The 27455-nt window shown below is 36.1% G+C and overlaps 1 protein-coding gene across 32 annotated transcripts in view; it reads right to left on the bottom strand.

The window, feature by feature from the left end:
• Nucleotides 1-926: 926 nt before the first annotated feature.
• The window catches only part of PCM1 (pericentriolar material 1), an 80890-nt gene continuing 54361 nt past the window's right edge, over nt 927-27455 (bottom strand). For 18 of the 32 annotated variants that reach the window (XM_035004162.1, XM_035004164.1, XM_035004165.1 and 15 more), the window contains 16 exons: nt 27067-27123; nt 24321-24493; nt 23837-23968; nt 19410-19530; nt 17878-18033; nt 17494-17627; nt 15061-15195; nt 11783-11980; nt 10107-10169; nt 9721-9856; nt 9262-9422; nt 6786-6861; nt 5990-6246; nt 4258-4350; nt 4051-4168; nt 927-1415 (listed from right to left, as the gene is read on the bottom strand). In XM_035004162.1, coding sequence (XP_034860053.1) covers nt 1297-1415; nt 4051-4168; nt 4258-4350; nt 5990-6246; nt 6786-6861; nt 9262-9422; nt 9721-9856; nt 10107-10169; nt 11783-11980; nt 15061-15195; nt 17494-17627; nt 17878-18033; nt 19410-19530; nt 23837-23968; nt 24321-24493; nt 27067-27123 — 2129 coding nt within the window. In that variant the 3' untranslated portion in view covers nt 927-1296. Of the gene's footprint in view, nt 2873-4050; nt 4169-4257; nt 4351-5989; nt 6247-6785; nt 6862-9261; nt 9423-9720; nt 9857-10106; nt 10170-11782; nt 11981-15060; nt 15196-17493; nt 17628-17877; nt 18034-19409; nt 19531-19901; nt 20423-23836; nt 23969-24320; nt 24494-27066; nt 27124-27455 lie in introns of those variants that run through there. The other 14 variants (XM_035004172.1, XM_035004183.1, XM_035004173.1 and 11 more) reach the window with 5 other exon arrangements.

The following is a 27455-nucleotide window of genomic DNA, read 5'->3' as shown; positions in this document are numbered from 1 at the left end:
AGCATGAGAGGGGGGAGGGTCAGAGGGAGAAGCAGGCTCCCTGCCGAGCAGGGAGCCCGATGCAGGACTCGATCCCAGGACTCCAGGATCATGACCTGAGCCGAAGGCAGTCGCTTAACCAACTGAGCCACCCAGGCGCCCGTGAATCAAAGTATTTAAAGACATAGGATTCCCCACTGTTCCTTAATGGAAAATGAGCCAAGCAGAGACACCAGTGATGCTGAGGAAGCAACCAGATGTATAAAGACGGCCAACATCAATGCAGTGATTAGAGTGTCTGGCGAGAACAAGAAAGGACGGCCCCTCTGGACAAGGCAACTGGGCAGCCATGTTTGTACAGTGAGGTATGTGATACCAGAGCCAATGATTTCTCACGGGTCAAGAACAAACCATATTAAGTAAAATGGGACAATAAACAAGAAACATGCCAGGCTAACTCTGGGTAAATATGAGAGTATTCTCTACATAGTATATGAAGTAGATATAATTAAGAAAGAATCGACTACAGGGCGCCTGGGTGGCTCAGTCGCTAAGCGTCTGCCTTCGGCTCAGGTCATGGTCCCAGGGTCCTGGGATCGAGCCCCGCATCGGGCTCCCTGCTCCGCGGGAAGCCTGCTTCTCCCTCTCCCACTCCTCCTCTGCTTGTGTTCCCTCTCGCGGTCTCTCTGTCAAATAAATAAATAAAATCTTTAAAAAAAAAAAATAATAGACTACAGCTACAGTGGAAGAAAAATGGGCTTGAGTTTGAGAAGTCTCCTCCCTGGCTAGTTGCTATGTCACTATTTTTTATGTCTTCTATTTTTTTTGTTTGGTTGGTTTTTTGTTCTGTTTTTTTACATTTAAAATTGTTAAATAAGCCATAATTCTGGAATGATTTCTAAGGCATAAATGATTGTCCGTTTAAATGAAAATGCAGTTCATGGTTGTATGGAGGATAGACATTTATTCACAGTGAAAACGCACGTACCCAGAGTGAATGTCACAAAATACAAAGAGTACCGCCCAGTCTGGTGAGCTCACTATTGTTAAGCATTCTCTCAACCTGCACAGGTTCTCTCTCACTCATTGTCACCTTTTCTCCTTTTATCTATTACCCAAGTTTCAGCTTAAAAATTAACAAATATTAATGCTTAACCTTTGAGCAGTAGTTACTAAGGGTAAAACAAGTTATCTGATCTTCAGCCCCAGGTATTTCAAAGCGGAATTATCTTCTAAAATAGAAAACAACAGTACATGACCGCAGCTATAACTTAAGTCAGTCAGTGAGATAAGGTTCACAGGTGCTGGGAAAAGAACTCAGAAGTACAGGTCTTCCACTGGACCGAACTTTAATCTGCGTGTAGAGAGACACGGCCGTACATGTGTAAGGCTCGGCTTGAGTGCCAACATGAAATTCTCCCCTGTCTGTTCAGAGTCTAGAAAACATACAAGTATAGAACTTGAGTATACATATAATCTAATTTATTGTTTCAGTTTCCCAGGCCAACTGGGTAAGAATTCCTGATTCTGAATGTTGGTTCTCTGAATAGGTTTTCTTTTATTAATGTTGGAGATCGATACCTCACATAATTTAACTAGCAATACAGTGAATGTCCTCATAGGGAAATTCCTCATTTAACACTCCCTGATTAGGTGTTATAATTTTACACTGAAGTATAATGCAACTAAGAATTTTAAAGGAATACCAACCAACTTCTTTTCTTATGGGGTATTTCAGTAAATTGTTAATACATTTCAAATACTACTAATTGAAACTAATTCTATGTATTTTATTTAACAAAAAACCTGTAAGACTGACTTAACTGTTAACTGGCTCTGTGAAGCCTTACTTGGGTATATGGCAGGTTTGCGATCTAAAGGTAATTCACCTTTTGAAAAACTGATTTACTTGGTGATAAAGATATCCCATAGATGTTTACTACTTAATACTTCATCTGCAAATCTGCTTCTCTGTTACGATACACAGAATCAACTGCTATCTCAAAACGCAAGTTTGTCTGAAGGCATGCAGAGCCTTAATATTCTGGTACATAAAATTTAGTTCTATAATCCCTACTTGGAACGGTTTGGTTTTTCATGTAAAATTAACCACAGTGTTACTTGTTTGTGCAGGAATACTCCCTAATTATATAACACTTTTTTTTTTTTTAAGAACATGGCAACAGATAGCAACTGAATTCTAGAAAATATTTATCTGATAATTATGTAAGTTCTAAGTATTCTAAATTTACCCAATTTGAAGAGAATATTTATATTCTATAATAACTTCACCAATATCCAGGATACCTTTATAACTTGCCCTATTCTTGCACAGGAATAAGATATGCAGGTATCTAGACCCAACAGCAGTAACACTGATATTATTTGGAAGCCTGGCCTGATGGCTGGTCTTTATATTAAATTCTGTATGTCTCTAACTCTTGCTCTTCTCTAAATGTCCTAATCACATTGAACAGTGACTTATTGCATAGCATTCAACGTAATTTCCAAAAAAGGTACTTTACAGGTAAGTCCAAACTTTATTTAAACTGCATCTTAAATTTAACGATACCAAACAAAACAAAGGGAGGAAAAAAAAAAATGAAGACAAAAGAAAAAGAAAAAAAAAAAAAAAAGGAAAGAAAGAAGAAAAACAAACAACCCCACAGTGTATCAAGGCTTCAATCTGTCCAGAATTCAGTTTCTGAGGTTTTAAACTGCCAGGGGCAGAAATTAGCACACCTATCAAGAATGCAGTGTCAAACTAATTTACATTTTTATACAGATCAAAACAGATGTTTATTTAGTGCCATGTTCATATATGCATTGACTATGTAAAGCGAGTTAGATGAGCCTCTGAAGACCTCTCATACGCTTTGGGCTCCCACTGTTTCTGAAAAACAGAATAATTAATGCACTATAAATTACTGAATTTTAAGACATTACTTACTAGAATTTATTATTGTCCTCATACATTAAAACTTTTAGCATAAAGTTACAAAGTGAGGGTTTCTGTTTGAAGATGGCAGACTGAACAGATACTTCCTGTCTCTTAAAACTCCACCAGAAAAAAAAAAACTATGAAACTGACTAAATGCCGACCAAGAAGAGTAGCTATGAGGGAGAGCAGGCCCGGAGACGACAAATCCCTGGAATGCTCAAAGCAGATGGAGGTGCAAGGAAGGGGGGCGGGGCTCAGCCTGGACCCACTAGGAGGGACGCAGGTGAGGTTAGCTGAAGGTTTGATATTTAGTCTGCCCTTCTCTTCACCCATTTCTAGGAAAAACAAAAATTGATGAATTGATAAAGAATAACAAAAAGAAAATCTCTGATTTTGATGCAAGACACATTCTCCTCTGAGTGGCCCAGGGGTTGTGCTATCAGATCCATAAAGAAGGAAATCTGGGATTATCACTTGACTCTGCAGTGAGTCATGTTTACACAGAATGGTCTTCAGAAAAAGTAAAGAAGTTTTAACTATTACAGTTACAAAAAGGTGTGTTGGGTTTTATAACTTTAATGTAAGAAGATGAGTAAAACTGAAGAGAGAAAGCAGAAGAAAAAGGGAGTGGCAGCTGAGTAATGACCAAAGTTGATGGAACTATAAAACATATATATTTAAAATAACAAAGGTAGCACAGAGAAAAACCAAAAATAAGAGTGAAAGGATAGGTCCAAATGCTCACTTTTCATAGGGAAGACAAGAGATGTCTGAATTTAAGTTAAGAAAAATTGTATCATTTAGAGATACACAGGGTCTCATCCAAAGGAACTAAAAACCAATAGTTAAAAGAAATGGGCTCCCGCCAGTTTATCATGAATTCTTTTTTACCTTTCCTTCTTAAAATTGGGCTTCTGTTACCTTGCTAAAACTCAAGATTTTAAAAACAGAAATAAATTACCTGATAGTATCACTTTATAAATTAGGCAACAGATCTAGACTTTTTACAGAATTATGCTTCCCTTTCAATATTTGGATTAAATCTTCCGAGTACTAGTAGTGGATTTAAAAAACAAACTGATGGTATCAAGGTTCATTAATTTTTCAATATGATATCGTGTAACTCTTACCGGGTTCCTTTAGTGTCTGAGAATTCCCAGCTAATTCTTCAACCTGCATTTCACATAGTATTTCACCAGATAAATGGTTTTTCTGTTCTTCTTCTACCATTTTCTTTCTTAGATCTGCCTTTGGAATGAAGAAAAAACTGAAAATCAGTTTTCATCCCAGTAGTATTTGTCATATAAAGACAAGTTTAATTAAAGAGAGCAAAATACCTCTGAATATATTGTCAGTTTAAGTGGTAAATCTTCAACTTTCACAAAGTCTTCTTCATCAGATTTTTGACTTATGTTACCAGATTCTGCTTCCTGTAAGATAAATTATATTTAATGAAGGCAATCCACTCTATCTCTGGATCGAAGTCTTTGAAGTCATCCATGCCAAGGATAAAATGGATTTGTATATACAAGCATACATCAGTAATTCTGTCCTATTTGGTTTTTTTCTGTGTTCAGCTCTACGAATAAAGCAAAGCTGGAGTGCACAGGAAGGGCCATGTACTTGTAGCTGTGGGCCATACTGCTGAGCGTTTCTGTCCCCATTTGAAAAAAACAAAGAGCCAGCTTATACAGGTTAAAGGAAGAAACAGTAGTTACACTGAGGGCTAAAACCATCAGAACAACAACTCTGGTTTCCTGATAATGTTTACGGAACGCATCAGCGTGTATCCAGCAGAATTTACATACAGGCTTTCAGTATCAACTCCGTGGAAGCTGAGAAAGATGAGGTATGAATCTAATAACTCACTTTTGTGATCACTTCAATGTCTAAAACTTGAATTCTTTTATTCTCCTAGTTCTCCTTTCTGATTTTTAATAGTACCATTTTAGCAATTACCCAAGTAGAAACCTTAGATTTTTCCTCCTCTTTCAACATTTCTCACCCATCTCTTTCATTAAGCTTGTACTTGGTTCCTATGGTAAGGGAGCCTCCTAATGTAGCATCCCTGACAACAGTCATCAGTCATCAGATTCATCTTCAAAAACCCTGACTGGCCATTTGACTTTCTTGTGCAAAGCCCTTCAGTAGTGTCCCCTGCCTAAATTTCAAATTCAAGTCCCTCTATAATCAAACTTTAAGTTAATTTCACTTGACTGCCTCCTAGAGCAACTCTATGCACTCATTAAATGACAGTAAGAATAAGTCTAACAGATAACTTTCAGAGTTGTAAATGGTAATTTCACTGTTGGTGAAGCCATCAAAATGGTTAAATTACTCTTTTTAGTAATGGTTTTGAAATATTATAGGCTTCCTTTCTGAGAAATTAGGAAATCATAATTGTAACTCTATCTTTAGGAAGAAAACTAATGTTAATTAAAAAAAAAAATGAAACACTCTATTTAGATCTAAAAGTACATTGTTATAAATTCCTCAATTTTTGCCAACAAGAGAAAGTATATAAAACACAATCCAAGATCCAAAATATAACCTACATGCTATAAAATTAAAGTGAAACAAAAACGTCCAGAGTAAAACTCAGCTTACGTACCTACATCCTAAGTACAGATTTGCTACCATATATTTCCGTCATTTACAGTAAGGAGTCTACTGCTGTCAAATCGTAAACTTTTAGGTTTATCAAAGATTTATGAAATGTTCTAAAATTGTTGAGATGTCAAGCCTGGGCACTGTAAGAGATTAATGATGATTCACACATCATCTGTTCGGGTCTGACCTTGAACTCTCTCAAGGTTGCCACCTAAAACTCAAAATCTGGGTCATAAACTTATAAAAAAGTAGAACAGCTTTTAGGTTTTGATATATGATCATCTTAATTCACTATCACCCTTCTGTTCAAGTGTAAACTAAGTTTAAGTAAGAAATTTTTTTTGGCAGTTTCTAAACACAAACACAAACAAACCTAAACACAGTCTGTGTTTACAGACTGAAAATGTTAACCTGAAAAGGAAGAAATCCACATAGAAATGAAATGTAGATGATACATACATAGTCATTCACTAACACCGGAGATTCAGTATCAGGACTTCCAGCCAGAGAGCTCTCAGGAGTTTCCTGAGCAGATTTAACTTCTTTGACTGTAGGCACCAAGGTTTCAATTTCAGTTAAAGGTAAAGGCAAAGGGTTAGGCTGTTTAGATGAATCAATGGTAGTGAGAGAGTCCTTCTGGACAGCGCTATTTAAAGGTTGCTCGTTTTCCAAGATATTGAGGTAACAGGGTTTCACGGGAGTGCTATCTTGGTCATCTGTCATCAAAAGAAAGTCTCAACTTTAGTGTAATGCAACAGTTGTTAAATTTCACTATTATACCAAATAGTATGTATGAGTTGAGTAATCAAGACCTTTAAGACTCAAAAGACAACTACAAATTTTCCTTATCAATGATTCCTAAAACTAGTTGATCAGATTCATCTGGGGATGTTTTAAAAATCAAATTCCTGAAATCCACGCAATTTCTAATGAAGTATGATATTCATGAGTAATACCCAGGAATGGGTATTCGAAAAAAATCCCCCATGTTTGTATCTAAAGAGGTTTTCTTTGAAGACTTTTTCTGTGTGTTTAATTATTTGTCAACTTTTCTTGAGCAGCTGTTTGCAGAAACAAAGCCCTCGTGTTTTCTATAAAGGATTTAGGGGAAGAAGAAAAGACATACCTCAGGTCCAAAATACCTTCAAACTTACATTAGCTAAGAATTTAGATTTTTTTTTTCTTTAGCTTTTAAGCACATAAAGGGCACTTTAAATAATCTTAAAATTGATTTCTTTAGATTTAGATTTCTTGCCTTTACTAGTAGTGGGTTCTTGTTCTGATGAGAAATTTTTGCTTTCTCCTGATTTTTCAAAGCCATGTTGTAGTACCTAGAAGGAAAAAGTGATGTCTTAATAGCAGGACCTAAAATATATGGCCATTATATAGGAGATGGTTAGGAGTGTATAGTGTCTGTCCAACCTGAGACCTTCATACAAGGGAATTTAAAAATATCTTCTGAAAGTGTTTCAAGAAGGAGGCTGTAGTTGAAACTTTAAGATGGCTAAGTAAAATGTTTCATTTTCTTCTTAACCTCAAAATAATAGAGAACTAGAGTATTACGGATTCCACTATTTTTTTAAATTTTATTTTTTTCAAACCAGACTCTATCTTGAAAGAAACTAAAAGATAACCCATTTATATGTAGATGTTAAGTGAATGGAAGAAGAACTGACCAGGAGGGGAGAAAGATAAAGCCAAGTGCCTTCAGCAGGAGGAGAAAACAAAATCAGATTCACCTCATGCTTGGAAGAGGAATACAGTAGTGGATGAAAAGAGGGTGGTGCTGGTGGTTCTCTGAAGCTGTTAAAAGAAAATGCAAACATCGAGGTTCCCTCCCCCAACTTTAACAGAAAATGGGAGATTTTGGTAAAACTGAACTAGTGAGCCTCAGACCTGGGGGTTGCCAGGGGTAAGGTGGGATGCAGAAAGCACAGATGAGGACAGGATAAAATGTCATGCTGAAAACAGAAGGATTCAGCCCAAGTCTGTATAGTGATGGGACCTTCAGCACCACTCCCACATCAAGCTCCTGAACACAGGCAGCCAAGGAGGTATAAATACCTCCTCCCCGGCAAGAGGAGAATGGAAGACCCTTCTGTGGAGAAACAAACCACCCCAGAGAAAAGACCAACAGGTATTAACATTTGGGATTTTCTGTCAAAAAGCTATCTACCCAGGCGCCCTACAGTGAAACCCAGAACAACCCCAACCGGCTTTCTGGTGTATCATTTTTTAGCATTAACACTGAAGGTACCACAGACATTTGAAGAAAGCCTCCAGGTGGGTAAGAGAAGACAGTGCTTCTTTTAACTAATAGCATGCTATAAAAAAGTAATCAGAAAATAAAAGTATTTAGAAATTAAAAATATGACATTCATGTAAGTTATTAGTCAAAGAAATCTCCCAGAAAGTAAAACAAAAAGAGCAAGGGGACGATAAAAGGAAGAGAGAAGAAAATCAGAAAATCAACCCATGAGGGCTAATGATGTCTGATAATATTAATTCCAAGAGGAATGAAAGGATAAAATGGTGGAGAAGCAATACAAAAAAAGAAAATTTACCAAAATAAAGGACATGGTTATTGACTGCTTACAGACCCACTGAGTACTCAGTATAGTGAATGAAAAAAAGACACACAACAATGTCTATCACTGTAACACTTCAGAACTCCAGGGGGGAGAGCTCTAGTGTGGGCAAGAAAAAAGAATACAAAGAATCAGAACTGAAAAAGGCATCAGCCTTCTCAGCAGAGGCACTGAAATGTTTCAACAAGGAAGAATTTAAGATTTTCTTAGACCTATAAAGTCTCAAAATATTTATCTTTCATGCACTCTTTCTCAGAGAGGTACTAGAAATGTGCTCTACCAAAATGAGGCAAAAGGAGGACAAGACTGGATTCCAGAAACAGATGGAATAAAGAATGACAGGCTGCTAGCTAGTGAGCAGGTCTAATGAAGAGCAAAGCCAGGATGGAGCAGGAAGGACAAACTGACAAACTGGTACATGCAGAAAAGTCCCCTGAGAAGTTTATACAGCTGTTGTTGGGCAGAACAAAGACTTGGGTATGTGGTCAAAGAAAATCAGGCAAATAAAAAAATGGAGACAATTATTAATTTCAAGTGAAAAAAATGTATGAGACTAAGCAATAAACAGTATTTGCTTAGTTCAACAGTCGGTAATATTTATGTAGTTTGTTTAGATCTACGGTTAAATGTAGATTTAAGCAAAAGATACAATTAAATGAGGATAGGATTAATATAATTAAATGAGGAGTAATTAAGTGACCTAAAAGTCTTCACCTACTATAATAGGAAGTCAACAGAGAATGTCATACTATTCAGAAATACAGAGTTATGTAACCAAAGAAATCATACAAAGTGCTACCTATGGGACAAGATGAGGTGGAGGTAGGAAAGGGAATGATTTTTGTTATATACTGTTTCCATGTATGACTAGGAAATACATAAAGATACATGAAAAATCCAGATCTTCTAGGTAGGTTGACCCCCCACCCCCCCAAAAAAAAGATTAAAGTGCTTTATATATAAGCATTGCTAAATATAAAAATAAACTAGTGTTTGATTGAGATTTCAGTAAGGATATTAAAAAGATTTGTTTATTCATGAAAACGAGAATGGGGAAGCTGTAAATTCTGACATCCTTGAAAAGGATCTGCCTTCAGGAGTTAAAGAAGATTGGGGAAGATGTGCTAGTGTGGACTGGAATACCTGATCATCGTGTTCAGTTTCTTCTATAGCTTCGGTGTTAGCCTGAAGTGAAGTCTGGACGTCCACAGGTCCCTCTTCAAATTCTTCTATTTCTTCATCCTCATTCTCATCTTCTCCACTTCCATAATTAGTCAAAGCCTGAGTTTCAGCTTTGGACAAGTCTAAGTTGATTAATACACAGTTTTTAGTAAATTTTCAGCACTAAATCTTAAGAGCTGCTACCAGGTACTGCATTCCTGCATTGCCCAAGTCCTTTACATACAATATCTGAAAGCTTCCGAACAGTAGGCAGAAGAACACTGTGGTGCAGAAAGGACAGGGCATCTGGTCAGGGCCACACCAGACCGTTCAGAGTTGTTGGACACCTAACTCTACATTCACTACAATCCACCCAAATGTTTGGATAAGTGACCTATAAAGAGCCAATGTATAAACCCAGTACAGAGCCTTTACACTTACTAATAGACACCGGACATTCTTCACTTTCTTCATCTTCCTCTTGATCAGAAACATCCGATCTCACATTTTTGGGACCGTCATCAACATACATCTCAGATGTCTGAGTCTGCTTAACTGTTTCAGTTTCATCCTTGTCCTAGCCACAAATACACGTAATGAATTCCTTAAAATACATTTTAAAAGGTATATAGTAAGCTCATCACAAAAATAGTCACGATCTAATAAAAAATACAAAAAGTTATTTTTAAGAGAAAATAAAATTTTGTCAGAAGAAAGGCCATTTGATGATAAAGCTTTCTCTCAAACATTAAGGTAAAAGCTATTGAAGTTATTTATCTTTTGTCCCAAAAGCATTGTTTTTAGGCACAAATTAATTAGCCACTTACTTTGTCTTCATCATCAATTTCTCCAACAGGTGAGCCACGATCTCCTTCAAGAATCCTTTTGGCCTTATGAGCAAATTAAACAGAATTCAGGGGTGACCTTTCAGCATTATACTTACTCAGTAACTTTAACAAATGCTGCAGTTTTTGACCACAGTCCAAAGAGTTGAATGCTTTTTTAGAAATGCAAATTCAACTCTTCCATTGAAATCTTTTAAATTAGCCAAACAAAAATCAACACTGCTTACCAGACATCTCCCTGAATAATGAGCATCTCAAATTCATTAATTCCAGAACAAAAACCTTGACTCCTCCCTCCCCAAACCCCAGCCTCCTTCAGTCTTCCCAATCTCAGTAAATGGCCCTTCATGTACCCCATGCACAAGTCAGACACCAGGAAGCAGCCTGGACTCTACCTGTATTATCCACATCTAAACCCTAAGAATGCCTCATTGACTCAGAGCTCGGAGCTAAGTCACATCATTTCCTACCTGCACTACTGCCGACAGTCTTAAAACTCGTCTCTGCCTCTATCTCCTCTCCTACAATTCTTATACAACACGGTATCTAGACCAATCTTTTCACTGCACATGAGATTATGTCCCTCCTCTATTTCAAAATTTCCCATGGGTTTCCATCATGCTTAGAATAAAATCAAATAGAAGGTCCTTACCGCTGTTGCTAAGGCCCCATAGTTTGGCCTTACCTACCTAGGTGACCTCATCTCCTACACTCTCACCTCTGATGAGGTGTTCCTGCTACCCTGGCCTTCTATAGGTTCTCCAAACTGCTCAACCCTGTCTCAGAGTCTTTGAACTTACAGTTCTCTCTGCCTGGAATGTTCTTCCCTTTCATCTTCATTATAAACTCCTTTCTTGCCTTAGTTCATACTTCACCCACTCAAACAGCCTCACGAGACTGCCTATCTTAAAGTAGTCTTTCCAATCATTTATTATGGTTTTATTCGGTTTTATTTTCTTCAAGCTCTTGGCAATGACTGAAATGATCTGAAACCTATCTATGTCTAGAGTGAAAATATTAAGAAAAGTGTGAAATGGATGGCTTGACTTTTATCTACCTTAGATTTCAGGGAGAAAGGTTACCTCTTTCTGTTTTGGGTCTTGACGTGCCTTCTCATGACTAGAGAGTCAAGAGGAGGGAAAGGTCTGAGAGAGAAACCTTCTAGTATGCCTCAAGTTGAGGGGAAGAATCCCATCCAAGTTCATATGTGATCACACTAATTTAATAAGGTATAAGAAGCTACTGAGATGTGCAACCAAAGTCCCAACTTGTGAACAAGCATGTGGGTTGGTTGGGGTGACAAATACACCTGGTAGATCTGAGATCTGTCAGGGTCGAAAGAGCTACTGCAGAAAGCTGGTCAAGGACAGGATCCCAGTCCTCCTCTCTTCTCTGGAGACGTGAGTGACAACAATGTAAGACAGCTGATAATTCCTGTCACCAAGTCCTGTCTGCATTCCCGATCTTTTAGCCACTGCTGTCACATCTGAGATTCAGTATGTGGCTGGCATATGTGCTGATTTAGGTAATCTGATTAATTGCTATTACTTAGAAAATATGTGAGCTGAGGTCAAGTATGGTTTTAGTTAATAATGATCAAGCAATATATTTTAATGCTAATTATAACTACTCCTAAATTCAAAATGAATGTCATTTACCTCTTTGGCATAGGACTGTATCACTCCAGCTGCTTCTATTTTCCTTTTGCACCTCTGTTTGACAGTTATACTATTGTTATCCAAATCTTGCATGAGCTTGAAGAAAGCCAATTCATTAAACAACACTTCAGATATCTCTACGAGAAGATCTTCTCCACAGTCTTTCAGTTTTCTGCCAGCAAATTTTGCCAGTGAATCCTATTCAAAGATAAACCATGTAATTTTAAGATTATAGTAAACTTCAATGTGGGTAGAGCAATACAGAGGATTAACAAGTTTAAATTACAATACTCACCTAGGGAAAAACAATTTTATTATTTTTAGTATGAAAAAAGCTAAAACTAATGGCTAAGATTACTAGACAAAGAGTAATATTTGTTTTTAAAGATTTTATTTATTTATTTGAGGGAGAAAGATTGAGAGTGAGAGAGCATGAGCAGGTAGAGAGAGAAGCAGGCTCCCCACTGAGCAGGGAACCCGATGCGGAGCTTGAACCCAGGACCCTGGGATCATGACATGAGCCAAAGGCAAACGCTTAACTGACTGAGCTACCCTGGCATCCCATTCTTTTTTTTAAAGATTTATTTATTTATTTTGAGAAAGAGAGAGAGAATAGGGGCAGAAGGAGAGGGAGAGAATCTCAAGCAGACTCCCCAATGAGCATAGAGCCCTACATGAGGCTTGATCTCAAGACCCTGAGACCATGACCTGAGCAGAAACCAAGAGTTGGGACGTTTAACTGACTGAGCCACCCAGGTGCCCAAGATAGTAATATTCTTTAGTGATATTAACCTAAGTAGGAATCATGCCAGTCTCCTCTAAAGAGTATACAAAACGAAAAGAACAGGGCAGGTGATCATCCATAGATTTAGTCCCTAATTAATAGAACTGGAGGCCACAAAAGAGTAAATCAGGGGATACATATTTACCACAGTGAGAAGCTGAGGTGCCCAGGAGGAAAATACGAAGTCCTCCCTTTCTCAATGTTAACATCAGAGTACTTCTCAAGTTCCCCCATTTTATATAAGCCAGGCAGTCATTCTAATTTAAACTTTTTCTTCAGAATCAATTTAAAAGCAAACGTTAGTCCTATTCAAGTTGAAATACAGCATCATCAAATAAATAAGTCAGCTATATTCTAAACATTTTTTATAAAACTGCATTTCTTTTTCTTCCTAAAAATATGAACTATGCATTTTGAAAACCAGCAAACAACTATGTTCTGTGTCTCCTCCCTCCAAAAAACCGCCTCATCTAGCATAATTGTGGAAGAAGTGCAAATGTGGCTGCCTCATAAAAAAAAAAAAATTCACTGAATAGGTTTCTTAGAGAAAAAAGTAGAAGATAGTATTTTAAGCTCTACCTCATGAAAAATTTTCAGTAGTCTGGGCAAGATTTACTGTCAACTAATCTTTATTCTTCTCTAGGTCCCTTTGTGGAAAAAAAAAAAAAATCAGGAATGGGATATAAGAAAAGCAGCCAGATTTTCTCAGAAAAAAATCTTATTTTCAAACTAATACTTTGGCATCTGTCTCAATTATGTAACAGTAGCCAAAACTGAGGGAGGATTGCACAGATCTTGAGAAACAAAAATATTTAATTATAAAGGATTTCTCTTTGAGCCTGATTCTGGAATGGAGTTATTTCTTTCTGTAGGAATAAACTAACTACTTAAAGTTTTTTTTTTTTTTTTAATATTTTATTTATTTATTTATTTGACAGAGAGAGAGTGAGAGCACAAGCCAGGAGACAGAGGGAGAAGCAGGTTCCTCGCTGAGCGGGGAGCCTGACATGGGACTCGATCCCAGGACCCTGGGATCATGACCTGAGCCGAAGGCAGCCGCTTAACCAACTAAGCCACTCAGGCGCCCCTACTTAAAGTTATAAAAACATATTTATCTAAAAATTATCCTAAACATTTTTAAACTGCATAACAAGAGAGATGTCTTATAGTTCTTATAGATGTGTTAGTTACAATTAGATTAAATAGAGCCAACATGACTTAAACCTATTATTGAATTTATACTTTACCTTAATAAAAACAAAATGGAAAATTATAGTGATGGAAATTTGCATCAAACCTCGGGTTTTAAAAGTTATTAATAGACAAAGTGATAATACTTTCTCTAAAACCAATTTAAACACAGGAATAGGAGGAAGTAAGGAACAGTTTTATGGGAAATTTTTGTAATAAAGATGAAAAGAAAAACATATTTCCTAGTTTGGAGTAATAATACACATCACTGAACTATCTCAATGGGAAAACAAATCGGTGTACTGAACTGTAAAGATGTTTATTATATGAAGGTATCCTTACTTAACAAAGGGATCCACCTCAGCACTATTAACATGCCACAGGATGTTAGTACCACCCACTTTCTACCTGTGTGACAAATGTCTGCGGGCATTGCAAAATTGCCCCCAGTTGAGAATCATGACCTTAACATTAATTTAAAGTTACTATTACAGGGCGCCTGGGTGGCTCAGTTGGTTAAGCGACTGCCTTCGGCTCAGGTCATGATCCCGGAGTCCCGGGATCGAGTCCCGCATCGGGCTCCCTGCTCAGCGGGGAGTCTGCTTCTCCCTCTGACCCTCCTCCCTCTCATGCTCTCTGTCTCTCATTTTCTCTCTCTCAAATAAATAAATAAAATCTTTAAAAATAAATAAACAAAAAATAAAGTTACTATTACAGCCTAAGAAGTCTCTACAATCAACAGATGGTTTCTGGTCTCTAAAGCTTCCCACACCGGAAAAAAATTATTTTAGAAAATATCATAGAATATCATAGAATACTTCCTAAACAACCTTGAAATGTTCTTACTGGGTAGGAGAAAAATCAAGACAAAATTTTATTATAGTTTGGCTAGGCCTTAGAGATGAGAGAGTCAAAGGAAGACATAGGCCCTAATACAATTTTTTTTTTAAAGATTTTATTTATTTGAGAGAGATAAAGAGCAGGGGGAGAGTGAAAGGGAGAAGCAGGCTCCTCACTGAGCAGGGAGCCCAATGCGGGGCTTGATCCCAGGACCCTGAGATCATGACCTGAGCTGAATGCAGACGCTTAACGACTGAGCCACCCAGGCGCCCCATAATACAATATTTTTTTAAACCAGATAAAGGAATAACCTAAAAAGGTATTGAAATGTCATCCCCAATGGATAGCAGAATGGACATTTTAATAAATTGCATATTGCCAGAAAATGGCAAAAAAAAAAAAAAAAAAAAAAATCCCAACTAGAGGGTATATGTTGGTAAGTCATACAAGTATAAACTCTTACCTGTAATATACTTCCCAATTGTTTATGAAAGAACTTTACAAATTCTTTGCTCTCATCATTTTGCTGGGTGAGAGTCAAAACCATACGTCTTACTGAAGTTAGAAGTTGAGAAGAGCATACTTCATCCATGTGCTCCTGAGAAAAACCCTATTTGGTTAGGATGTAAACTTACCTATTGTTTAAAAAATATTAGTTCACATGAGACTGTTTTTTCTTGCATAGATGCTACTCAACTTTCAGATACACATTTAGAAATATCTGTTCATAAGAGCCAAACTCCTGCACTACACATGTTAAGGGGTTTGTACCTTTTGACCCACCACAGCAGGAAACAGCCGGTAAAAAGAGACGAGCTGATTCAATACTTTTCATTACTTCCTTCCTGTATCTTAAGGGGAACTACTCATGCCCTCGTCACCATAGTGCCTGTCTCCCCATGTGCAGTTCAGTTCATTCCAACTGCACTCTTACAACTCACCTCACGCATCTTCAACCTCCGCTTTCTCAGCCCCGTTCAGATTAGGGACATTGTGTGCAGTGCGGGAGGTTCAGCAGCACACTCGGGCCTCCACCCACTAGATGCCAAAAGCACCCTCCACTCTCCCAAGTCCTGAGAGCTAAAACTGTATGGAGACACTACAAAATGCTTTTAGGGTCAAAGTTACCCCCAGTTGAGAACCACTGTCCTAACTTTCCGAACAAGCCTTTTTGGGCGTCTCCTCTTCTCCTTCATCTTCCTTTAGAAGCACGTGCAAACTACCTAATAATCCAAATCATGGTTCACTTCTGGAGGTGAGTCCATAAAACACCCACATCAAGTACCTCAAGGTTCTCATCCCTCTTCTGGGCCACTAAACTCATTTGGGCAGGTCTTCTAACCTTTACTCAGGTAAGTTCATGTTCTGATTTTTTTTCTATAGAAATGTATGAAGTGAGGTGGCTAAACTAGATGATTTCTAGGATTCCTTAAATTGAAGGAATTAAGTCGTTTTTTTAAAAAATCATGTGACAGAGCAGGCAGTTAAAAAAAAAAAAAAAAAAAGGACAATAGTCCCTTGTCTTCAAGGGATCAAATACCAGAGGAAAAAGTCAGATACACGAACAATCAATCACTACATGCTATTCCCTGTCCAACAGATGATACTTTTTAATTCCAGGGACTGTTTCTTATTTATCACCTAGCACAGTGGCCAGCTCACGGGAGACACTCATTACTTGCTGAATATACTGGTATCTTAAAAGCAGCACACACTAGGTTCTGCAAGGAGTTATGGTAGCATATTAGAAACAATAATTATCTCTGAAGAAAGGATATTTCTGCCAAGCAGAGAAAGAGTGAAGGAATTTTATATTTTCAATAATGACAACTTGTACAAAGGGCTGATATATGAAAATGCAATGGCTGGAACGGGAAATGCTGAGTAACCTGAAGTGAGTGAGTGAGTGAGGGGACCAGATGGAGAGTGGGGAGAGATGGAGCTGGGGAAGTATACGAGGTCCAGTAGTGAAATCTCTTGAAGGCTAGGGAGTCTGCTTAGTAAACATTCATTTCATGCCTACCATGACAAGCTGTCTAGGCAGAACATGAGGATCTGAATTAAGGTCATGCTATTGGAGAGAGGAAGGAATAGTGACTGCTCTTAAGGGGAAAATCAATTTTGACTCACTGGTGATAGAGGGTATGAGAGTCAAGAAGTCTAGCTTAGGTGACTGGATATAATGCTGACATTAACAAAGAAGTTCTATGATCCTACCAAGAAAGTCAAGATTTGAAGTGAAATGAGACATAACAAAATAGTTAAAATCAGATCATTAGTTCTACTCATTTTGTTGGCCTCAAAAGCTTTTTGAAATGCTAAATTTAGTAAGTGAATATTTATGAGGGGCTATCAATTAAATCAGACACAAAATGGTAAAAGCAATAAAATTTCCTAACTGTAGATGACTGCATTCCCTAAGCATAAACCTAAATCATTTAGATTTTTTTAAACCTTAGAAAGTAACTGTACATACTAAATAAATATTGCTAGCCGTATACGTAATTTTACCAAAAAAGACATGCTTGAAAGTATTTATTGGATCACTCATGATAAAATAAAAATGTAAAACAAAAAAGGCAACACTTATCTATGCCTAAGATGAAAGCAAGTAACCGCTTACACAGTTTAAGTCAACTCACCTGAAGGAATGGTTTCAAACTCTCAAATATATCTACCCATCTATCTACAGGAACATATGCACATTCTTACAACTTACAGGAGGTGAGTACATATTTTACAAATAACGGGAAATAAATTTACAAAATAACTGATGAAACTGATGTGTTTTTAGCTTTCGTTTACCTGTTATTTTCTGAATTTACTACAGTGAAGTCTTTTGTAAGAATTAAAGAACAAAACGCAAAGTATTTATTTTAAAAAAATTACTGCTTACCTTCAAAAAAGGAATGACTTCTTTCATAATGGCTTTAATTTGCCGGTCCAGCTGCTGAGTATCAATTCTAGGACATGGGACAGTAGAAACTTCGCTTACAGGTTGTTGTGAACCATGATTTTCAATAGGAGTTTCTATTTTTAAAAAGAAAATGATTTGTTAGCAAAATAAAGCCTGTGACATTATAAATACACATTTATTCAGAATTCTAAATATTAAAATCTGATGATTTTACGCTAATACAAAGGAGCATTTATGTAGTTTTAGCACCCTTAATGACTAAAAGAAAGTGGCAATAAAATTATTATATATCAGGTGGGGCTATACACTTTCTTTACATATGGAACTGTAGTTTCTGTACTTTTACTCAGCGGAAGAACACACCTTCTGAGTTAGTAACCGTACTCCTGGCGGCAGCACCATCCTTATCAAGAATCCTGCAGGTGCATCTTCTGTTTGGGCTACTTTCAGCCTCAGTCTTCATACGCTCGTATTCCCTCATTCTGGCTAAAGCCTGATCTAAGTGAATCACAGTGTTACCTACATATGAAACAGAAACATTGAGAAAATATAAAAGCAAACTTTATCATGTATTCCTCACAACATATTAAAAAAAAACAAAAACAAAAACGTCTAACTGTAGGTAAGGAAAAGTAGCTTTAACAAGTTCCAGACACTATACTAGTTTGGTGACTTGGCATACATTACTCTCTTAGACTCTGAGGTCCATATTGATTTCACTAGTCATCATACTGCTTCATGTAAAAATAAATCCCAAGATGTCACCCAAATTCTGAGGAAAAGGATCCACCTGAATATAAGCAAGTAATAAGGAAAATGCCTAAGAAAGTGATTTCCCAGTTTTCCTTTGTCCACTTCAGACAAAGCTAGTGAAGGATTTTGAGGGAAAAAATCAGTAAATGAAACAAAACAGATAGGACTCAAAACCATTTGGTAACTCAGAAAGGGGGAATAAACTCAAGGGGAAAGGAGGATCTTTCTCTGAAATGATCAGTTTAGACTTGACAGGTATTTACTCAGAAGGGAGCTAGGCTTAGAGTCCATGATAGTCAGGATAAGACAAAAGGAAGACTTATTGCTTTGGTAAAAGGTGTGTATCTAGTAACAGGGCAAGGCTTGGCCCTTTTCTTTGTAGGCGGCCTTTGGAATTATCTAAATCTTGTTCTCATCATATGAACAAACACTAGAATAATAGGACTTAGATCCTTTTATCAACTGAGTGCCCTGGAGGTCTGAATGATTGAATCTCAGTTATCTCTTGATAGGCTACAGCCAGGAAAATGAATCGGGTACCTATACATTTTTCTTTTCCCTACTCTCCTTTCTAAGTCTGGGACTCTGGGTTTTCTTCTTCCCTTTGAGTTATACAACCCTCCAAGCTTCTGTTTTACTAATGACGAAAAAAAAAAGCACAATGCATCATGCACATTCAGTTACCTGGGTTTCTCACTAAAGATTATCTATGCTAAGAAATTTCAGTTATTGCAAATTATGAAGTGAATATTGTTATTGGAAATGTGATTGGATGAGGCCCTGATACCTCTGATTTTTTCCCATTAACTAGAAAACCTTAAAGGATGACCTTTCCCTTACAGGAAGGAAATTAACATTTCTTCAGTTCCTATTATACATGCTAGAAAATTCTATATATTTTTCAAAGAACATAGAGCAAGATAGGTAGGACTCCCATTTCCTTAGAACATGTAATCAGAATGATGAGATGATCTGCCAAAGGCTAAAGAGTTAACAGGAGATTCCTGACTTTACACTGAGAGACTTTGAAGTCCAAAGTCTTTCCACCACATCTTAGCTTTTTTGGACTTTCGTTTCTTAATCAATGTAATTCAAAGACTGTATTAAAGTCATGTTCTAAGATTATAAAAAATTCTGCTTACCTAGATCATCTGTTGCAAAAGGCTCAAAATTTGAAGATACAGACATGACGCTAGCATTATCAGCATCATTTTGCTCACTTATTTTATGTGTTTCTCTCTCAAAGTTCTTCTCAAAAGTTTCCTAAGTTATAGTTAAAAAAACAAATAAAAATCACTACTATTTCTTTTAAAAATTTTATGATGAAGATTAAAAATTTAACATAGAAACTAAGTATTTGCATAAAACTACATACTTAAAATTGGGATATAACCGAAGTTATTAAAGGTTGAACAGTCACAGAAAACATTAAAATATTAAATAATCTTGCAGAACATATGTCATTAAGTAGATAAAAATACACAGAGCCAGCTACTAATTAAATTCTAACTTGGAAAACTAAACATTTTAAATTATTTCTACACCCTCAGGGAAATCTTCCCATCTCCAAAGCCTAACAATTACTAGGACCTTACTATATCTGGTTTTATCAGAAGAAAAACATGACAGCATCATTCGTATTTTTTTTAAATGAACTTTATTGAAATATAATTTACATACAACAGTGCACCCATTAAATGTACAGTCTGATGTTCTAAAAATATATATATATACACCCATGTAACCACTTTCCCTAAAGATAAAGACCATTTCCATCAGCCCAGAAAGTTCCTTTGTATCCCTCTGTAGTCAGTCTCCACTACACCCCGCTCGTAAGATTTCTGTCACCACAAATCAGCTTTTCTGGCTCTAGGACTTGATATATAAATGGAACCATTCAGAATATACTCTTCGGTGTCTGGCTTCTTTTCTTTTGCTCAATAGGCTTCTGACATTAATCCATGTTGTCATGTGTTTCAGAAGTTCATTATTTCTGAATGGCTGAATAGTATTCCATTGTAAGGATATACCATATTTTGTTTATCCATTTATCTGCTGATGTTCCGGTTTGAGGCTATCATGACTAAAGATGCTATGAACATTAGAATACAAATGTTTTTGTGGACATATGTTTTCATTTCTCTTGGATGAATACCTAGAAGAAAAATCCCTTGGTCACATGCCAAGTTTAGGTTTAACTTCTTTTAAGAAACGACCAAACTGCTTTCCAAAGTGGTTGTACAATTTTATAATCCCATAAGCAGTGTGAAAGTTCTAATCGCTCTACATTCACACCAACATTTCTTACTGTCAATCTTTTTAATTTCAGCCTTTCTAGTGCATGTGAGGAAATTTCTCATGTGGTTTTAATTTGCACATTGGCCACCATTTATAGATCTTTCTTTTATGTAGTGCCTGTTCAATCTCTTGCCCCTATCTTTCCGAGTTGTTGGTCTTATAATCAAATTGTCAAAGTTCTTTATGTAGTCTGGATTTGTCATTTATATAGTCATTATCAGATATGTGTACTAAGATTATGTTCTCGTAATGGTGTCTTTTGAAAAGCAGAGGGATTTTATTTTTAATCAAGTCTAATTTATCATTTTTTTCTTTTATAGTTAAAGCTTTGTGTACCCTAAGAAATTTTTGCTTATGTTAAATCAAGAAGATTTTCTTTTAGAAGTTTTCTAAGTTTTAGCCTTTTCAGGACTTTAATTTCAAAATAATTTCTGTGTATAGTGTGATTAAGGGGAATCTCACATTCTAAAACTCATTTCTCAATTGTGTTCTTTCTCCTAGCTATTAATCTTTTAAATTTTTCTCTTCAATTATGAAATGAAAGCTCTGTCTCTGATTAAAGGAAATTCAGGCATTACAGAACACATTTTAGGAAATGGAACCATTTTTTTGCTCCTTCAATTAAAACTGGAAGGTAGATGTGCCTTTGCCATTTTATGGCACATGGAACAGAAGACACAAAGTGTTTCTTCTTCTTAAATTTCAATTCTTCATCCCCCCCTTTGATTTATAATTCCTGGATGCCTACTTTTACTTCTCTCTTTCCTGGCCATGAAAGCTCTTACACACTCTGAAATGTGCCTATGCAAGCTCCATAAATGGAGCTCAAATGACCTTGGCCTGGGGCACCTGGGTGGCTCAGGCGGTTAAGTGCCTGCCTTCAACTCAGGTCATGATCCCAGGGCCCTGGGATCGAGCTCTGCATCAGGCTCCCTGCTCAGTAGGGAGTCTGCTTCTCCCCCTCCCTCTCCCTCTGTGATCTCTCTTGCTCTCTCTCTCTCAAATAAATAAATAAAATCTTAAAAAAAAAAAAAAAAGACCTTGGCCTAGGAACACGAAGAATGAGAGTCTGTATCTGTCCAATATGGAAACCACTAGCCTGTGGTTATTTATATTAAAACTTAAAATTTAGTTCCTCGGTCCCATTAGCCACATTACAAGTGCTTGATAGCCCCATGTGGCTAATGGCTACCATTATTAGACAACGCACATATAAAACATTTCCATCACTGTAGCAAGTTCTACTGGACAGCACTGCTCTAGATGTATGGGTAGGAACACTGGATGTTGTGCTGCTGATGATTAAATAGCATTAATAAAGGGAGGATGTTAACATTAATGACGAATTTAAGTTTTGGATGAAAAATTAAAGAACTGATTTAGTTATTTAAAAATAATACTAAGTAGAGTTATTTGTGCCAAGCCTATATGGTTATAGATTGAGTCTCTGTGTACCGCCCCCCCCCACCACGACCAAATTCATGTTTGAAGCCTTAACTCCCAGTGTATTAGGAGGTGGGGCCTCTGGGAGGTAATCAAGGTTTTAGATGAGGTAATGAGGGTGGAGACCCCTTGGTGGCATTAGTGCCCTTTTAAAAAAAGAGACACCAGAGCCATGTGAGGACAGAGAGAGAAGGTGGCCATCCGCAAGCCAGGAAGAGGGCCTTAACCGAGTACCAAATCTGCTGGAACCATGATCTTGGACTTCCCCGCCTCCAGAACTGTGAGAAATAAATGGCTGTTGTTTAAGCCATCCAGTCTACAGTATTTTGTTGCACCAAGCCCAAATAAGACACTTCCTTATTAAGCAGATCAGTATCTTTAAATTTTATTTAAGTCTGTAGCAGCTATAAGGAAAAACCTTTAAAATCCTGTCAGGTTAACTTTATCATATATTGTAGCTCAATTTCCAATTTGCTATTGATGGTAAAGGCCAATGTGCTCAAATATTTTAAATTAACGAAGTAATACCACCTACATGAAATCTGGATGAACAGGGAGGCAATGGAGTTACGGGAAGCAGAGAAACCATTCATGCTCTCAGCAAGTTATTTCAGGGCCTAATAAACTTTAATGTAACCGCATACCACCTATTTATCTATACAGCCGGACCACTCTCTTCATTTTCCACAAAAATTGTATGCAATTTTCAATTAATTTAGAAACAATTACTTAATTTACATTTGACATTGTAAAGTGCATTAAAACCATTATCGTTTTTAGTTTGTGTTCAGAGTGATAGAGGAGTTGGAGCCTAAGGTTTTAAGCAGAAAAGATGACTTGGGGAAGTACTGTTTTAAACATGAGCATAAGTTAAAGAGCAAGAATTCAGGAAAAGTCCTCAACAGTTATAAGGAAATTACTATACGTGGAAAAAAAAAAAACAAAAAAACAAAAAACAAGACATCTTTGGGGGGAAAACTATCTTTTCAAAAAAACTTATAATGCTAGTGTATCAGCAATGGGCAGAAACACAGTAATACTGCTTCCAACTCTCTACACAGAGCAGATATTTGCTTATCAGTTATAGCACTCTTATCCCTGAAAATCCACGTACTAGAGTTGGCATAGAAATGTATTTGCTATCCGAGAACCCCATAATATCTTTTATAATAGAATCAGGGTCCAGACCTTTAAGTAGTGAATTCCAAATACCTAGGCACATTACCTCCTCACTGTCCTAGCAGTCTGCCATCCAGTCATTCACTGCCTTATGTGCTACATGGGGGCTATCTGGAGAACACAGATTACTGAGAATGCACCATTTTCCTCACCACTCTTTTCCATTCCCCAAGTTCCTTTACTTTATTCAAAATTTTCTTCATAAACTTGAATACATTAAAAATTACAATTTTTTTCCTGGACGACTTTCTTTTTTGTCCAGGCTTCTCTTCTAACCCAAAGACCTGATTTATCTTGTATTTACTTATTTTAGGGCTCTGTGATCTGACTGCAGTCTGATTTACTGAATGTCTTGAACAAACACAACAAATTTTACTAAATGTCTGTTGTGAGTCAATTCCTATGATGGGCACCAGAAATATAAATACAACTATTTTACACCTTATAATCCATCATTTATACATAATTTCTGGTATTTGCTGACGTATTTTAATTGAGTTTTCTACCTCACCTCAAAATAACGTGTTACACTTTTTAAGAAAGCTAAAAACCAAGTATCAGGTATATTCACAATGTATAACTACTTATTTAACTTCTGTTTACTGCATAGTGAAATTCTATCTACGTTCATTAATCATGATCAGCTTACATCATCAGTGGTAGCAAGGCTTTCACTGGGGGTAAGTTCTGAGTTTGATGCTATCCAGGTACCAGAATTTACTGACTTTACATTTTCTCCTTCTTTTTCATGGTTCTCAGAAATATGTCTGGATACTATGTCCTAAATAAGGAAATAAGATAGTTAGTTATGTAAAACATTTATTTTTTATCACCAATTTAAACACACAAGCAGACAGAAGAGCAAATGAATGTACCTCACCTCATAGGTTAATTATGAGGAAGAAATAACATTAAAGATAAAACACTAAAAAATTGCTCAGAGAAAGACTTTTATCTAAAGGTTACTAAAGCTATACAAGAAGTTTTAAATAAAATGGCAAGAAAGCACATGAAAAACAGATCATAATACATATGGAACAGGATGTACTTCAGTCTAAGAAAGCAACCAGATACAATCATGAAGAAAATTGGTACCAGACAGAGTAGGAAAAAGAATGTTAGGTACCAGATACCTGTAATGCATATAAAGCCCTTTGTCTCAAGTAGTCTGTATTAAGTAGCTGAAGTTCATGGAAGAGTTCAATAAGAAAATGTGGACGAGATTCGTTTTGAGAAATTAATGTAGCTACTTCAGAATATATAGTATCTCGCAAAGCTTCGAACATGGAAAAATCACTCCCGGTTTCTGGAAGATATAAAAGATCAGGAAGTTAACAGTGATAAAATACATTCCTGACAATTTCTATCACCTTGAATCATTATTCAGGTTTAAATAACTTAAATATCAGAACAGACTTAATTCTATTTTAGGACTTTTAAAGTAGAAAAAGAATCTTAAAAATTACCAAGATAAAAATAATCTCAAAAATATCAAGATATATACCATATATTAGAAATACTTAAATGTATGGATAATATTACCTAGCGTTACTCAGACCATACTTATTTCTCAAAAAAATTATCTGGAAAATTTTACACATTTCATAGGAATAATCAGTAGAAATCTTTGAGCACTTGAATGAAATAAACTAACTGCAAATAATTTTTTTTTTTTTTTTTTGCTAATATGAACTTTGTTACAGAAAAGGAAATTCATTTAATGTTTAGAATAAACTGAATGCCGGCAATAAAAGCTACTATTTTAAGGTCTATCTAGTCAGGTCTACTAATTCTCAAATCTCAGCTATCATGCTGTATTGATGGAAACTTGAACTTTTGAATATAACACAATATAGGTCAATTTTGCTACTGTCTTACTGCCACACTAAGTATAAATTGGGCCAGGCATGACCTGATGCACGCTTTCAGTTTCATAGAATCTAGGCATCACTCAACAATTCTGCTATATATAATTGTTGATAACACAGAATTATCACTCTTAAAGGTATACAGTCATACGTTTATTTTTAAGAGTGTGAATTAGAAACTGTTCCCATTTTGAGTGCTCTATTTAAAAAAATCTCTGGGGCACCTGGGTGGTTCAATCAGTTAAGCACCCGACTCCTGATTTAGGCTCAGGCCATGATCTCAGGATCATGAGATTGAGCCCCACATAAGGCTCCACGCTCAGTGTGGAGTCTGTTTGAATTTCTCTCCCTCAGTCCCTACCCCCCACTCCCACCCCTGCTCTTGCATGTGTGTGCACACTCTCACTCCCTAATATAAATAAAATCTTAAAAAAAAAAATCTCTTAAGTAGTTCTTCTGGCTATCAAACTCTGTACCCTTTCTAGAGCAATAGTAGAACCATGGGTAAATACTCAGGTTCCACAAATATCTGTGACAAGTTTCTAAAAAAGTGAAATTAAAATGTTGAAGGTTTTAATATATTGTGATTTTAAATAAATATACAAAGATCATAAAGATTTAATTCACCTTTTGCAAGAGAGGGTAAGAATATGCAAAGGCAATGAGGCCTAATGAAAAAACTTCCTACTAACTTACATCTTGTATCTTAACATCTTCAAACCGTAATTTCTACAAGTGTAGTAATAAATAAGCAATTTCCCTATCTTGCCTCATTTATGACTATAAAATAAAATAAAATACTAAATTTCTTACTAGTTTAGAAATGTTCAAATGTGATATTATAAGCAGGAACCAAAACTATCTCTAGGAAATCTCTACTTAAAGGAAAAACCCAGATAAGAAGATATGATTTAATATGCAAACTTCCAATTTATACTATAGTTTGACCAGCTAAATTAGAAAATGTTTATTATTTCAAAGAACAAAGCATATTTAATGACACCTGTCATAGCTCTACATGTGATAAAATTATCATTCTAAATTATGTATAATTCATTAAAGATGAAATTATTCCCAAATAATGAATGACGCTGAATACATGCTTTACTGCCCACCTCCCCAGCCCTGCAATAGACAGGTGGAAAGTTTTTGCCAGTTTCTCCTCCTACTAAAATGCATTAGTGTAGGCTACAAAAATCCTTGATCTCAGTCAGGTTTCTCTGAATCCATTTTATTTTTATCCTATTTTTCAGAGTTCTTTTCTTTAGGACGTGTCACAGATATAATTCAAGTTTTGTCTGTGCTAGATCCTTGTTTTTTTCTTTAGATTCTCCTAAAGATTCATAAGAAGCTTTTATTTTTCACTTATGTATAGTGCAGGAGGCATTCAAGAATATTTATAACTCTAAATCACACAGAACCATGTTTAAAGAAAATACCTAGTGTAAAGCCAAAAACAGTATTTTGGAATCTTTGTAATTTTCCATGCATTTTTACTTATCACGGTCTTTGCACGTCACTGATTTTATTCAATGGTTTACTGGCTTATTTTTTTTTTGTAGATGTTGACTAGTAATGAAAAATAAGCAAGTGCAACAGAAGTTACACACAATACTTAACACTGTAAATCAAAGCTAGGAAAAAATAACTATTTTTGTTTCAAAAAATATTAATGCTTTTATGCATTTAAGAATTACAAAATAACTTCAAATAAAACAAACAATTATAAAAAGATTTTCTATTATCCTTATGAATGTGTTGGTTATGTTACATACAGTAACTGAAAATGAAAACAAGAAAAGCAGCTAATCTTACCACCCAAGTAAAAACTACAAATGAAAGCCTTCAGAATTTTATATGAATTCTCTTTCACTTTTACAAACCAAATGACATATAAACACTAAGCTATATCTAAAAAAATAAAATAATCAGAGCAATAAAATTAAGGATATTTAAGACTAATGGAAAAAAATTAACAAAAAGTGGACACCAAAACTAAGCAGATTGTTACCTGGCGCTTCATTGCATGCATTTCTGTTAGACTGCTGAAGTATTCTCCTAGCATGTGCTGTAGGAAAGGGCAGACAGAAGGATGAACAAAAAATGTGTATGAATAGTAAAGACAGGGTCCATAATATGAGTAAGTGAATTTAAAAAAAAAAAAAAAAAGCAAATTTCTTTAAAATTGTTTGCCTGAACTGAAATGTTATCACAGGTATGCTTTATAATTTGTTTAAAAAATGATCTTATTAGGGAAAATATCAAAAGATTTGCTATAAACTTATATATAAACTTAATGTGACTGATGATGACTATCATAATAAACTTCTGCCATTCACTCGTAGAAGCGTACACATCAAGGTGAACCTCCCACAACTCCTAAGCGAGGAGAGGACTGTA

Source organism: Mirounga leonina, unplaced genomic scaffold, assembly GCF_011800145.1.
Source record: "Mirounga leonina isolate KUSES-001 unplaced genomic scaffold, KU_Mleo_1.0 Mir_128, whole genome shotgun sequence".
Lineage (NCBI taxonomy): Eukaryota > Metazoa > Chordata > Mammalia > Carnivora > Phocidae > Mirounga > Mirounga leonina.
Note: the sequence above shows the minus strand (reverse complement) of the source record. Positions and strands in the feature narration are given on the sequence as shown.